The 14,299-nt window shown below is 44.1% G+C and overlaps 1 protein-coding gene across 1 annotated transcript in view; it reads left to right on the top strand.

Annotated features, from left to right (window-relative positions):
* Positions 1 to 12,929, top strand: part of ZSWIM5 (zinc finger SWIM-type containing 5) — a 1,363,657-nt gene extending 1,350,728 nt beyond the window's left edge. Inside the window, exon 14 of the mRNA XM_044085901.1 lies at positions 10,421 to 12,929. Coding sequence (XP_043941836.1) covers positions 10,421 to 11,283 — 863 coding nt within the window. The 3' untranslated portion in view covers positions 11,284 to 12,929. The remainder of the gene's footprint in view (positions 1 to 10,420) is intronic.
* Positions 12,930 to 14,299: the final 1,370 nt, after the last annotated feature.

Genomic DNA, 14,299 nt, shown 5'->3' on the forward strand with positions numbered 1-14,299 from the left:
AATTAGATAGGCTGTTTGTTTCCTATCACCCAAGAGTCCTGGGCAAAATAAGCAAAATATTTCCTCCTGTATGTCAAAAACTTTTTCTTTTTGCTGCACAGTCTATGGTAAAAGGTTCCCTTCCCAGTGAAGGCACATTCCACAAGGGCTGTGTCCTTCTCTGGGGCCTTCTTTAAGGGCTTGGATACAGCTGCCATTTTAGAGGTGGCCACATGGTCTTCTGTCCACACTTTCACCAAACATTACAAGTTGGATGTCATTTCCAGGTCCAGAGCAGGATTTGCTAGGGCCATCCTAAATGGCTTTGTGGAAAATGTCTCTGTCTCTCTCCCCTTCCAGTCCTTAATAGCATGAGCTTTTGCACTCTCCCTCATGTAATGGATACAGCAGCATTTGAATAGAAGGACGTAGCATAGTTGTGTAAAATCTTACCCGACCATAGATGTCCTTCTCTTCTATATGCTGCTGTATAGTTTCCCACCCTGCCTTCCCCCTGACACTTGCCTGACTCCTCAGTACCCTCTCCATAGTTGTTGGTGCCCGGCTGCATTCAGTTCTGAGGTAATTGCGTGCTGACGTCCGCTGTATTACCCAATGTCTGTTTATGGCTGGCATATGCTGAGTAATGCACATACCTTTGCAAGTAGTATTTATCTTGTAAAATGGCCAGACGTACGAGTCAACTGGAGGCAGACTCCCTCATGTAATGGATACAGCAACATATAGAAGTAAAGGACATCTATGGTTATGGTAAGATTTTACACAACTGTTCTTTCTGTACAGGTCCCTTCTGTATGAAGTGGTGTGATGTAAGCTGTTTTCCATATTTTCGAAACATACAGTTCATTTATGAAGAGATTGATTAAAATGGAGACTGGACAGGAGATGGCGCTGACAAGCTACCTTGAGGGAATCGGAAGGTGCGTTAGCAGCAACGCGAGAAGTAGGTCCAAAGTTAAGTAATTTCTTTATGATGCTGGTTTGTACAGGGTTGAAGGAGAAAGCATTGCATAGGTAGTTTGTAGTTCTGGGAATGATTAGAGGTGTTTTGTTGGTGTTGGTCATAGTTGTTATGGCGCTAGTGAAATATGTATTAAGTTGAGTGGCTATACTATGTTTTTTTGTAGCGGTAGGTGTTGGTTTATGGATTGACCTGGCTTAAGTAGTTGATTTATGGTAGTCCAAAATTTTTAGGGTTGTTTTTTTATGTTTGTGTTGTGTTGCAATATAATAGGGTGTTTTGTCATCTTTAACCTGTTTCTTGGCTTTATTTCTTTGTTGCTGATAAGTATCTAGAATGGTTTGATTTTTCTTGGCCTGGTAGTGTGCCCAAGCTTTATCTCTGGTTTTAAGTAGTAGCGTAGTTTCCTTAGTTAGCCAGAGAGCATAGTTTGTCTTAATTCTAATAGTTCTAGGTAGTGCTAGGCTGTTGAGTATATTTAAAAATGTATTATTAAAGTATGATATGGCATTATCTAGTGGGAGTGATATCAGTGGGGTCCAGTCTCGTTGTTTTTAGGTCGATACGAATATTTGAGGTGAGAATTTTTTTTCTATTGTGTGTTTGTGTTGTATTTTGGGGGGAATTGTAAATATTGTCTGACGAGGTAGTTGGGGGTAGATGGTCACTAATAGTATCTGGGAGGCAACCTGACTGAGAGGCGAGAGTAGGTTTATTGGTTAATATCCAGTCTAGTAGTGACGGTCTTGTATTTATTTTTCTTTTTGTCAATTCAAGTTGGGGATTGAATTAGCTGGGAGAATCTACACAAGTTTATGAAATTTGAAGGATTGTCTGAGGTGCAGAAAAGCCAGTCTGTGTTGAAGTCCCCCCATTACTATAGTTTCTTGTTTCCTGACAGAATATTAAGGATGACCAGTGGAGGAAGCCCTCAATTATGGTGGGATTGTTACCAGAAGGAATGTAAATTGCAATAATAATTATAGCTTTTTGGGAGTTAATTTCAAGTCTTGTAAATAGTATTTCAGCATTATTGAATTTAGGAGGATTAGATACTAGACACTGTTTGTTTTTGTAAGTAATAACTATACCTCTACCAAATGTATTTAATCTGTCCAGTCTATGGATGTTATAGCCTTGAGTTAGAATTTCATTGTCACTTATCTCAGGTTTTAGCCAAGTTTCTGTTAGTTACTGTATCAAGGGGAGCAGAGTGAGAGAGAGATGCATGAAATTCATATGTTTTGTTCACTATACTCTTGAGATTCATACTTGGAAGTAAGAGGTCTGATTTTCTGTGGGTAGGGTTAGTAGTAAAGTGAGCATGTGGATGTCACCACTAAGTTTGAGTTTTAATCTTACCTGCATTACTTGAATAGTTATGGGAAGTACATAACTTTTATTTGTTGATTACTCAGCAAGGGGATAACTGCGGTGGTGATGCTGCGGTAGCGTTGTCGCCTCACAGTAAGACATTGTCCCGTTCGATTCTCAGCTAGAGCATCTTCTGTGTGGAGATATGCGTGAAGGGGCGTACCTTCGTTGAAGGTTGTGCGTCAGGGCTGGCAACTCGGTACATAAAACTCTACTGCCAATCATTAGCGGACCAGAGTTCCGCTGTGGCAACCCCTAACCAGGAAAAGCCGAAAGATACAACAACTCGGCAAGGTGATACTACTGGGATTAAAGTAATCCTGAGATGAGCCTGTGAAACATTTTATCATTCTGAATTTTCCAGAGGTTTAAGTGCAAATGTTGGCTGGTAGTTTACAGAAAGTGATAGAAAGGATAGTGATATTGAGCACTTGATTTATGCTGACCTTCCTGGGAAACTAGAAAATGAGTTTGCTGCTTACCACCAAATTAATTTGTAATTTGTGGTATAGTTTCATCATAAATTAACTTTAATTGGTGATGTTGCTACTCCGGTCTGTACTGGTTTCCCTATACGTTACTTGGGGATAAGGCTTTTTTCATGTTATTCTGGCCCTTGGATGATCTACATATTATCAGTAAGTTTCTTGAAACATTAGCGTGCTGTTGCATACTCAAATCAAGAGTACTGTGTTATCCTTTAACCACTGCTTATCCATGTACAAATCACATGTAAAATGGTCACTAACAGAACAACCAGTTAGTGGAGGATGTGTAGTTTTAGACTGCTCAACAACTCCACTGGTATGGTCTTTGCATGTTCCTAAAATAGTATCCCTTTCTTACTATTACACTGTAACAAGGGGCTGAGCTTTGAAACTGAAGACATGATGTTAAGTTGTCTATCTCGCCTTCGTTTCTTGCTTGTTGGGATCGGAGCCGATCCTAGGCTCCAACTCTGTCATCTTCTGTAGCTCGAGAGCTGTTTACTGGCACGAGGCTACCCCTTATCCCACGAAGCCTAGCGCTAGCTACCCATATCTCATTTGCCACTTCAGCTGTGAGGTTCGTTGTTACTGGCTCAGGCTTGTATAAGTTTTATTGAACTACTTTTTCTGTCAGATTAGGGTTTTTTCTGATAGTTTATTGTTTAAAATATAGTCGCTAACTAGTTTTGTTGTAGTTTAGTGTATTTGTAGTTTCACCTTAGAACTCGTTTAAATTAGAGAGTTCTCCCCTCCCCTCCCTCTATCCCCTTTGTAGTAGCGTTTTAGTTTAAGCTTTTTCTTCTTTCTGTTTCTTAGGTAGCCGTTTAAGTTAGAGGCTTCCTAGTTTAAAAAAAAAAAACTGTCTTAGCTGTACTATACTGTGTGTTTGTTTTTTTGTGGTTAGTGTCTGGTTTAGTTTTTTTGCTGTTCGGCCTTCTGGCCAAAAACAATTCAGTTTAGGTGTAATGTCTTCTAGTTGGGATATGTCTAAAGAATCCAAGTTGTCTGGATTCAAGAAGTGTGACTCATGCTGTCAGAAAATGTGTCTGACAGATGGGCACACTTCTTGCGTCTATTGCTTAGGCGCAGTGCACCTGCAGGGCTCTTGTTCTGTATGCCATGCATTCAGCCCAAGAGTTCTGCAGGAGCGCAAAAATAAGCTTATTTTGAGGGGTCTTCTTAAACCCCAGGATTCACCGGCCAAGGCTCAGCCTGTGAAATCTCCTAAACCGACTAAATCGGCAGCTCCCAGCTCGGAGTCGTCATTGGCCCAAGCCTTACCTACTACTACTTCGGTTCCGGCTGGAGCCAAGGAGACTGACTGCCTGTTGGCTCCACCAGTACCTTCAGAGCCATCACGGACCCACAAGAGGCCGAGGTACCCTTCTCTAGAGTCTATGCATTCGGCTCCTCTGACTCCCCTGTTGCAGAGTGACCGCAGTCATAGATCCTCCCACTCTTCTCGGTCCTCTAGGCTCTCTGATCATGACGTGGAGAGAGTGGTCAGTAGGTTGTTGAAGTCACAGGCACTGGCCAAAATGTTGTTCAGCCCTCCTCAACAGGTGTCTTCTCCATCTGCTTCCATCGATGTTCCTTCTCTGACTCCATTGACCTCGGAGCCAGAGTTTGTTGGGGTTCGAATCGTGGAACCGTCGGCACCGATAACAATTTCCCCTTCGGTTCCGATCCCCAAGATGGTGTTCTCCCTCTCAGAACGTCAGCGCAGGTGAGCTCGGCTCCTACATCTGCCTCGGAGCGGTCTCCCTCAATGCGGAGGAAGATTCCGGTTTCCTTGGAACCGGAGCCTTCTCTGCATCATGGCAGGGACGCCTTTGATGTCATGTGGAGTGTACTGGCCTCTGAGTCAGCTCCACTTTCGACCTCACTGGCTCCGTCCCCTGTAGTGCCTACATCAACCTCTGCCCCTCCTCCAGACCCCAAGCTTGGGGAACCGGCACTCCAGAGCACCCCAATGGGTGTTTGCTCTTCTTCTGAGGCCTCCCCTGATCATTCAGAGGAGCCCCCTCGGAAGAGGAAGTGCAAGAGGAAGCACATCGACTCCCCCGAGTCTGTCACTTCGGATACGGATTTGGATGAATCGGAATGGTCCCAGAGATCCCCCTCTGAAGATGTTTCCTTTTTGGACATCCTAAAAATGCTTAAGCAGAGGGGGAACTGGAATGCCTTAGCCCCTACTGAGGACGAATCTGTATTCCTGGACGCGTTTGTTCCCGACCTTCCACCTCGTGGGTGTCTCCTCCTTTCGATCCACTAATGTCAGTGGTGGCTCGAAGGGCTTGGTCAGCCCTGGATACAGTGGAACCAACCCCGAGGAGACCCGGCAAGTTTATCACTGCACCCCCTGATAAACAGTTCCTTACTAAGGGTGTTCCCATAGATGCCATGGTGGTAGCAGCAGCCAGTAAAAAGGAGTTAGCGGAAACTTCTTCCTCTGTCCATCCTCCTAGCAAGGAGTCTATGACCATGGATAAGATATGGGAAGTGAATGTTTGCTTCAGCGACCTTTTCCATGAGGTCGCTGAATTACTTATGTCATTTTACCAGGCTTCAGAAAGATCTTCTGAAAGAGCTCGGAGATTCCCTCCAGGATCCATCAGCTGAAGGGGCTCAAGCTAAAGTGGATTCTCAGCTGGCGACCTTTAATTCGGTAGTTAACTCCTCCATGAGGCTCATTTCCTATGCAGTCGATGGTGCGAGTAGAGCCACAGGTACAGGCGTGACCCTCAGGAGATGTACATGGGTGCGGCTGTGTAATTTTTCGGAACCCTTTAGAGAGTCATTCACCAACACTTCCTTTGACTGTTCCTTTCTTTTTGGACCACAGGTGAAAGACACTCTGACTAGGTGTGAACAGGAAGGCAAGACTCTCTGCCGTGAGAGTCCGTTTTTCCACTCCTTCCAGACCATATCCCAAGGGTCAGAAGAGTGGGAAATTGTGGTTTCGGAAATCCCAGGGAGCCTCACCTGACGCACGTAGTGATTTTTCCTCCAGGGGCAGAGGAGAAAACAACAACAACAGATGCTGCCCTCGGGGCTGAGGGGGTCCGCAGAACCAGGGCAGCAGAGAATCCTTCTCTGACCCTTCCAGCATCCCTGAAGGGTTGCCCAGCTGCGCGCCTCTGGAGGCAGTCAGGGGAAGACTTTCACTGTACCCAAAAGCCTGGCAAAACCTAACGCGAGACAAATGGGTACACTCAATCTTATCTGGAGGCTACATAATTCCCTTCTTTCAAACCCCCTTACCGTCAAGCAAATCCCTTTCAAATGTTCCACCCAATCTGAGGGCCCAAGCAGTCATAGAAGTTTCAAGACTGCTAGAAAAAAAAGAGTCATCCAGGAAGTCCCGGCAGACCAACACGGATCCGGAACTTACTCAAGGTTCTTTTTGGTACCAAAAAAGACGGGACTGGAGACCAATATTGGATCTCAGCAGACTAAACAAGTCTGTTCGAAGAACAAGGTTTCGGATGGTCACGCTACAGTCCATTCTACCCTTTTTGGGTCAGTACAATTGGATGTGCTCAGTAGATCTTCAGGATGCATACTATCACATCAAAATGGACAGGCGCTCCAGACGATTCCTTTGCTTCTGGCTGGAAGACAGTCATTACCAGTTCAGAGCTCTGCCCTTTGGTCTCACCACAGCCCTCAGGGTGTTCACCAAATGCATGGCAGTAGTCACGGCTCACCTGAGGCGTCAAGGATTCCAGGTGTTTCCATATCTAGACGACTGGCTCCTTACTGCTACTACCAGGCATCAGCTCCTTCAAGCCAGGGACTATACGATCACAATTTGTGCCCAGCTAAGCATTACTATAAATTTCAAAAAATCTGCCTGATTGCCCTGTCAGTCTATTACCTATATAGGAGCAGATTTAGATACAAGAAGTATGTCCGCAAGGCTACCGCCAGACAGGGTGGCCACAATTCGGCAGCAAGTTCATATCCTCATGCAGTACAAAAGGGCACAAGTCAGGTTGGTCCTTCAAATTCTGGGTTATATGGAAGCGGCAATTCTTCTGATACTTCTAGCCCGTTTTCACATGAGAATCCTTCAGTGGCTTCTCTTTACCCAGTGGTCCTTTCAACAGCTCCCCATGTCTCACATGATCATGATTACAGAAACCTGCAAAAGGCACCTTTCCTGGTGGATGGTCTCCCCACTAGTGTCTCAGGGCAGACCATTCATCCAGCCTCGTCTGGTTGCCACAGTGACCACGGATGCCTCACTGATAGGGTGGGGGGGGGGCATTATCAGGGCAGGGCAGTCCAAGGCACTTGGCAGCCTCACGAGTACCATCTGCACATACATGTCTTGGAGGTGAGAGCTGTGCTCCTAGCGTTGCAAGCCCTTCAGGACCCTCTCCCTTCCGGGACCATTGCAGTTCAAATGGACAGCATGTCCGTAGTGTGGTACATCAGCAAGCAGGGCGGAACCAGGTCCTACCCCCTATATCGAGAAGCACTCAGACTCTGGCAGTGGGCGATTTCCTCCCAACGATTTCTGATTGCGACGCACATCCCTGGGAAGTCCAACGTCATAGCGGACAGGCTCAGCAGAGCTATTCTCATGCCTCATGAGTGGTCTCTGAATCAGGTAGTTGTGGATCTGATCTTCCACAAATGGGGACAGCCTTGCTGCGATCTGTTTGCCACCCCCTTCAACAGCAAATGCAGCAACTACTTCTCCCTTTTGCCGCTTCCCGGTCACCCTCCCAGAGACACTCTAGTCCACGATTGGCCTCAGGGACTTCTTTATGCCTTCCCACCATTCCCCCTTATACCCAAACTCATACAGAAAGCTATTCCATTGGATTGCAAAATGATCCTCATTGCCCCCTACTGGCCTCGACAGATATGGTTTCCGTTCCTGCACCGTTACCTCCTCGAGCAGCCCTGGACTCTGGATCCTATTCCAGACCTGCTGATTCATCAATCAGGAGAGCTGCATCAATCCCTCCAAGCACTCCAGCTCTCACAGCTTGGTTGATCCAATTCCAACCCTAGCCATGCTTCCCAGCATTTCCCCGGCTGTGTGTGAGATTGTCTCCTCTCACAAATCTGCTACTAGGAAGACTTGTGCTAGCAAATGGAAACGTTTCTCTTGTTGGGCAGAGGCTAGGAACATAGATCCCTTTTCAGCCCCAGTTCACGAAATCTTGGAGTTCCTAACAGACCTTTTTCATTCTGGGTCCGCTTCTGCCACAATCAGGGTTCAACTAGCGGCCATCTCTAACTTTCATGTTGAGTTTTCTAATGTAAACATTATGTCTCATAAGCTGTGAAAGGCCTTCCTCAGAGGGACTACTCTCCTTAGGCCCCCCAGTGAGAGATCCCCCTCCTCCTTGGGATCTTAATTTGATACTAACCTCCTTAATTATGCCCCCTTTTGAACTGGCAGCATCCTGCTCAATTAAGTTTCTATCTTGGAAAACTCTCTTTCTGGTAGCTATTACATCAGCCAGACGGGTCTCAGAACTTCAGGCACTAAGTGTTCGTCCTCCGTACTTAGTTTTTCATAAGGACAGGATAGCTCTGAGAACTAATCCCTCCTTCCTTCCGAAAGTCTGCTCAGAAAATAATCTAAACCAAACTATAGACCTTCCTGTGTTTTTCCCTAACCACACCAACAAGGCAGAATACAAATGACACCTTTTGGATGTTCATAGACAATTACATTTTTACCTGCATAGAACGAAGGATGTAAGAAAGTTGGTCCAACTTTTCCTTTCCTATGCTAGGGGCAAACAGGGTCTTCCAGTTTCCAAAGTGACCCTGTTCAGGTGGTTGTCTCACATTATTACCTTCATCTATCAACTAAGAAACAAAGAGTTGTGTACCCAACCGAAAGGTCATTCTACTATGGCTTTGGCCACCTCTGTAGCCTTCCAGTCTAGGTTGCCCATGGACTCTATCTTTGCCACTGCCACGTGGGCAACTCCTCATACCTTTATTTCTCATTACAGGTTAGACATGGTCTCCAGGAGTAGAGCTAACTTTGGTTCCACTGTTCTGAAGAGTCTGTTCCAATGAGCCGCCCAGGATCGTAGGTGCTGGGGACGCTGTCCCAACAAGCAAGAAACGAAGGCGAGATAGACAGCTTAACATAAAGAAGTTATGTACCTACCATAACGTTCCATGTTAGTTGTCTTCATCTCGCCTTCTTTCTTGCGTCCCCCCCCCATCCCCCTGTCCTATTGGACCGAGAGGAGTTCAGGTTTCACTGGCTGAGTGTTCGCTGGTTTGTTTCCTCTACTGACTTAGAGATTATAACAGGTAGGTTTAACCCTCTGTTTGGAGGGGTTTCATTCCATAGCTATGGCTGGGGTTAGCTATTTCAAATGAGATCTGGGTAGCTAGCGCTAGGCATCATGGGATAAGGGGTAGCCCCGAGCCAGTAAACAGCTCTCGAGCTATAGAAGATGACCGAGTCAGAGCCGAGGATCGGCTCCGATCCCAACAAGCAAGAAAGAAGGAGAGATGAAGACAACTAACATGGAATGTTATGGTAGGTACATAACTTCTTTTTTTTTAACTATTGAATTTTACTGAACTACTTGTATAGTTTATCTGTTAGTTTTACTTCTGTTAGTTTTAGCATACAGAAACACTGGCAGTGTCAAGCCATAGGTCGAACTTCTGGATGTTTGAGGTTGATGTCATCTTGGGACTGTCTGATCACCTGATTCATCATCTGGCTAGATAAAATACTGTTTGCTTAGTTGCAGCATTATTTTTTTCTTCAGTTTCCCATATATTACCTATTCCCCAGGTGGTAAGGGCTTTGGTGGTGGTTGGGGTCTGAACCACTTTCATATCATAGTCTTGGTGTTTCATATGTACTTTTCATCTTCGTCAGAATATGGTATCTCTGTATCAGTAAGCCATTTCATGTTTTCATATATTTGATCCATTGTAAACCAAGTGAAATTAGTTTCATTACCTTGAATGCACTGCTGCATTATATTGCAGATACCTGCAGCCAGTAGGGAATATTTCTTCAAGTTTTATTTTTAACAACTTAGTTGATTACTGTTGTAAAACCGACACCACTGGTATGGTTTACTTTTTAAGTACTAGTTTTATCTTAATGTGGATTCTTGTCACAGGACTTCAGGTTAGAAGGAAGAAATTGGTTATATCTGAAACAGGATCCATGTTTGCTCACTGGCAGGTTACCAGTAGTGTTGCATTAACTTTTGTTTTGCATCAGTAAACTAATCTGTCCAAGTTGCTATGATGTCCCCAGAAGTTGCAGTGCAGTTGTAGTAATGTGTTACCGCATTAATCTCACCTAATCGTTGTGTGTTCACTCTGTTTCTTTTAGCTGTGTGATGCAATGGTCTCTCCCTATAGCAAGCAAAGCAATTGTTTGTTTTAATAAGTTGTCATTTAATTTGGAATGCATTGTCTTTTGAATTAATGATTTGCAGTGGTTTAGACCATTTTTCCTGTTTTTATTTTTTTTGGTTTCTTAGAAATATTCTTAAGTAGTGTGTTTGAACAAATCTCTCTTTCAGTATACATCACCGATGGGTTAATTTTGAATCCTAAAATGTTTTTGTTCTCTTTCCAGGTGTGTGTGCTTTAGTCAGCATTTTGCAAAGTTGGTATACTTTATTCACTCCCACTGAAGCAACCAGCATTGTAGCAGCAACTGTCATGTCGCATAATACTATCCTCCGCCTGAGCCTGGACTACCCACAGCGTGAAGAGTTGGCCAGTTGTGCCCGAACCCTTGCCCTGCAATGTGCTATGAAAGATCCCCAGAACTGTACTCTATCAGCACTCACCCTTTGTGAAAAGGACCACATTGCTTTTGAAACTGCATATCAAATTGTCATAGATGCTGCTTCCACTGGCATGACATATTCTCAACTTTTCACAATTGCACGTTACATGGAACACCGTGGCTACCCACTGAGGGCCTTCAAGCTGGCATCACTTGCCATGACTCATCTAAACCTTGCTTATAATCAGGATACTCACCCTGCAATTAATGATGTTCTTTGGGCATGTGCATTGAGCCACTCCCTAGGCAAGAATGAATTGGCAGCCATTATCCCTTTGGTTGTTAAGAGTGTGCATTGTGCTACTGTGCTGTCAGACATTCTTCGTCGTTGCACAATGACTGCTCCAGGTCTGGCTGGTATCCCTGGCCGCAGAAACTCTGGGAAGTTAATGTCCACTGACAAAGCCCCATTACGACAGCTTCTGGATGCCACAATAAGCGCTTACATAAATACCACCCACTCACGCCTAACTCATATTAGCCCTCGGCACTATGGAGAATTCATAGAGTTTCTCAGCAAAGCTAGAGACACATTTCTTCTTGCTCAGGATGGGCACATACAATTTGCACAGTTCATAGACAATCTGAAACAGATATACAAGGGAAAGAAAAAACTCATGATGCTTGTTCGAGAGAGATTTGGGTGAGAGTGCATCTTTTGTTTAAGGAAAAAAAAAACTTTGTAACCAAGATGTGGCACTAACAGCAAAAGAAAACCCAAACAGCTGGCTAAGTTTGCTAAGTACTGTGTATTGGATCTTACCATTTTATACCTTGAGCAGATTCAGTAACTACTTAGGCACATAACCAAAACATATTGTGGTTATTAACAAAATAATAAGAACTCCACAGAGTTATTTGATATCTTACACTTGATAGTGTATGGTTGATACCAAATCCCCAATATGGAGAATCCATTACCTCTTTCCTGCAAGAAGCTTTAAACCTTTTCAGTTGGCCAGGTTACAAAGCAGAAGGAAAGATTATGGAACAAGCAGCCACAACACTAAACCTCATGCACCACCAAAACAGTTTGTGGTTTGACTTGTTTATACTTGACCAAGCAAGATGTATATGAGCGTGTGAATTTGTTTATTTCCTCCATTCGTGAAGGTACTTCCGTTCTCAGGGATTGCAAAAACAAGTAACAAAAAAGCATTTATGAGACACTGTAAATATTATAGTATATGTGTCAATTATTAAAATGTAAAGTTATAATTATTTATAATTATTCTATTTTTTTTGTTTTGTTTTGTTTTTGTTTTTATTTTGAGGGAGTACTTTGAGTTAGGATTATTTCCAGGAGGAAACTAAATGAACATTTCTCAGGTTTCCCAAGCAGTTCGTGCTGTACATGAGTGAGCAAGGGAATAAAAAAGGGCATGCAGAATTGAAGCCCAGGTCTATGCAGAATCACGGATACTGATGTCACTGCCCTGAGTCAGAAGGTGATGACCATAATGAATCATCGTGGCAGGCCAAAGGTTAGAAACTGAACTTGTAGGAAGCTTAACTGTGCATTGGTCTCCATATTGTTTGAGAATCAAAGATGGGGCTATAGCCTGCCTCTCAGTACCTCTGCTGATGGTTTCTTCTGTGGCTCAAAAAGAGAGAAGGAAAAACGGTGTGAAGCAGTTGAACCTGTTGTACTTCAGCCTTCTTTCTTCATTCTTATGTCTACATGTGCATAAATAGTCCTTTTGGCCATTCTTTATGCCCGTTCTGCACAGTGTGGTGCTGTGCAACCAGATAACAGTGTTCCATATACGTTTTCAAGTCATTGCCTTTACAATGCCATGTGTTCAATATTGGGAGCTGTCAGTCATATCTCAAAACCTCGTGTCTCCACCACTTCCTTCTGCTTTCTGGTTAAGGTTTTCATAACCAATATAGCTGACCTTTTTAGTCCAGTTGCATTACAAAATGAAAACCAACAAAAAGCAAACAAATATGTACTTTTTAATTTGTGTCATTGTGTTAAATGTACAAGTGTGTCTTAGTTTTAGGGGAGCAGAGGAGCATTGTAAGTAGGGAATGCTGACTAGATTATCTACTGTCTGATTTATTTTTTTAAATTAAAAATAAGTGTTTGTGTCGCCTCTACGCTACAGAAAAACATGTACTCAGTATTCGTTGCCACAGAAGTATCGTTCAACACGTTTCCTTTCTTTTACAGCTTCTTGAGCTGTTTAATAAAAAAGACAATATTATTTATGTAATGCTACTACCATTTTATATCAGTTGTGTTAAATTTCAGTGCTTTTCTAATGAATAAACTCTGGATCCTCTAAAACTTAATCAGTGATTTATTCAGAAGGTTGTAGTATGCCTTGTGATTTCAGTACTGTTTTTAGCCACACTGTATGTAGCTGATTCTTAAACCTGGGTACATTTCATGAACACAGAGAAGGCTGTGTTAGCACATTCAAGTTGCTGTAGAATTTTCTTGCATCTTTGTGTTTCGTTTCACCAGGTAAATCTCACTATCACACCATTGCTTCTTTTGAATTGTGGTTCAAAAGCCGTTTGATTTACCCTGTTTTACCATATGTCAGTAGAGGTTTTGTAATTCTTACCCTTGGTCTAATTTTTGAGCTTAAGCTGATGTAGGTTTAATAGCCTTGAGTTTAGACTGTAGCTAATGTAAATTACAATCTCCTATTCCAACGTTGCAGTATTCTACTAGTGGGTTTACCCTTCTTCCGATCAGGTTGTCTGGCCAGGTTTCCAAAGATTTTCAGTCCATCTTGGTGCGTCAGATGTCTGATGTGGAGGCAGGAATGTGGGCCATAAAGGTGACGTCTGCACGCACCAGCCATCAGAACTTTTCAGCCGCCAGCCATACGCCAGGTGTTCTTGCTACTCGCAGGCTTTGGATTTGAATCAAAACAAAGTTAAGTACCCTGTTGGGGATTCTTTCAGTCCTTTTTGTATAGTTTATAGTCTTTTCATGTCCAGTAAGAGTAGGTGCAACTGTGGTCGCCAGATTCCCCATAAAGACACCCACGACCAGTGTCTCTTCTGTTTGGGTAGGGAACACGATCACAAGAACTGCGTCATCTGCAAATCGTTCGTCCCCAAGACCTTTAGTCACCGTTTACAGGCTCTTAATTTGTACCTTGAGAATCAGTGTTTAAGACAGATTGCGCTAGGTATGGAGACCGGCTCCAATGCCCGCCAAGGAAGAGGGCCAAGTCCATGTGGCTTACTACTTCCACTGCACTTCCCTCTGCTGCTCCTCAGCCTGTAGCCATCGTCAGCTTGGTTACAGGAGGCTGCACAATCTAGGGTGGACGACACGTCCGGGGTGGATGTAATGGTGCTGGTGCCCGATCCAGACGCCGGGGGGGGGGGGGAACCAGTGCCTTCGATGGGTGCTTTGGACTCTGCCTCCACCGTCCCACTGATTACCCCTAGGCCTACCTCCAGACAGACGCCTGCTAGGCCTTCTAAAAAGAAACAAAAGACTAGACATCTTTATCCAGCGCCAGAAACCTTACCCAACTGGCAGGCCTTGAGCCAAAGTTTATACAATGGCATTATGGCCCTTAGGCCTTCCACTGAAGCTGCTCCTGCTGTTCCACCTCTTCTCACTCCCAGACCTTACATTCCTGAAAGGACTGTGAGTCAGCCAGCAGAGGAGGAGTTGTCTGACTCCTCTGA

The sequence above is a fragment of the Protopterus annectens genome, chromosome 10.part0 (assembly GCF_019279795.1).
Source record: "Protopterus annectens isolate FY-2018-M chromosome 10.part0, PAN1.0, whole genome shotgun sequence".
NCBI lineage: Eukaryota > Metazoa > Chordata > Ceratodontiformes > Protopteridae > Protopterus > Protopterus annectens.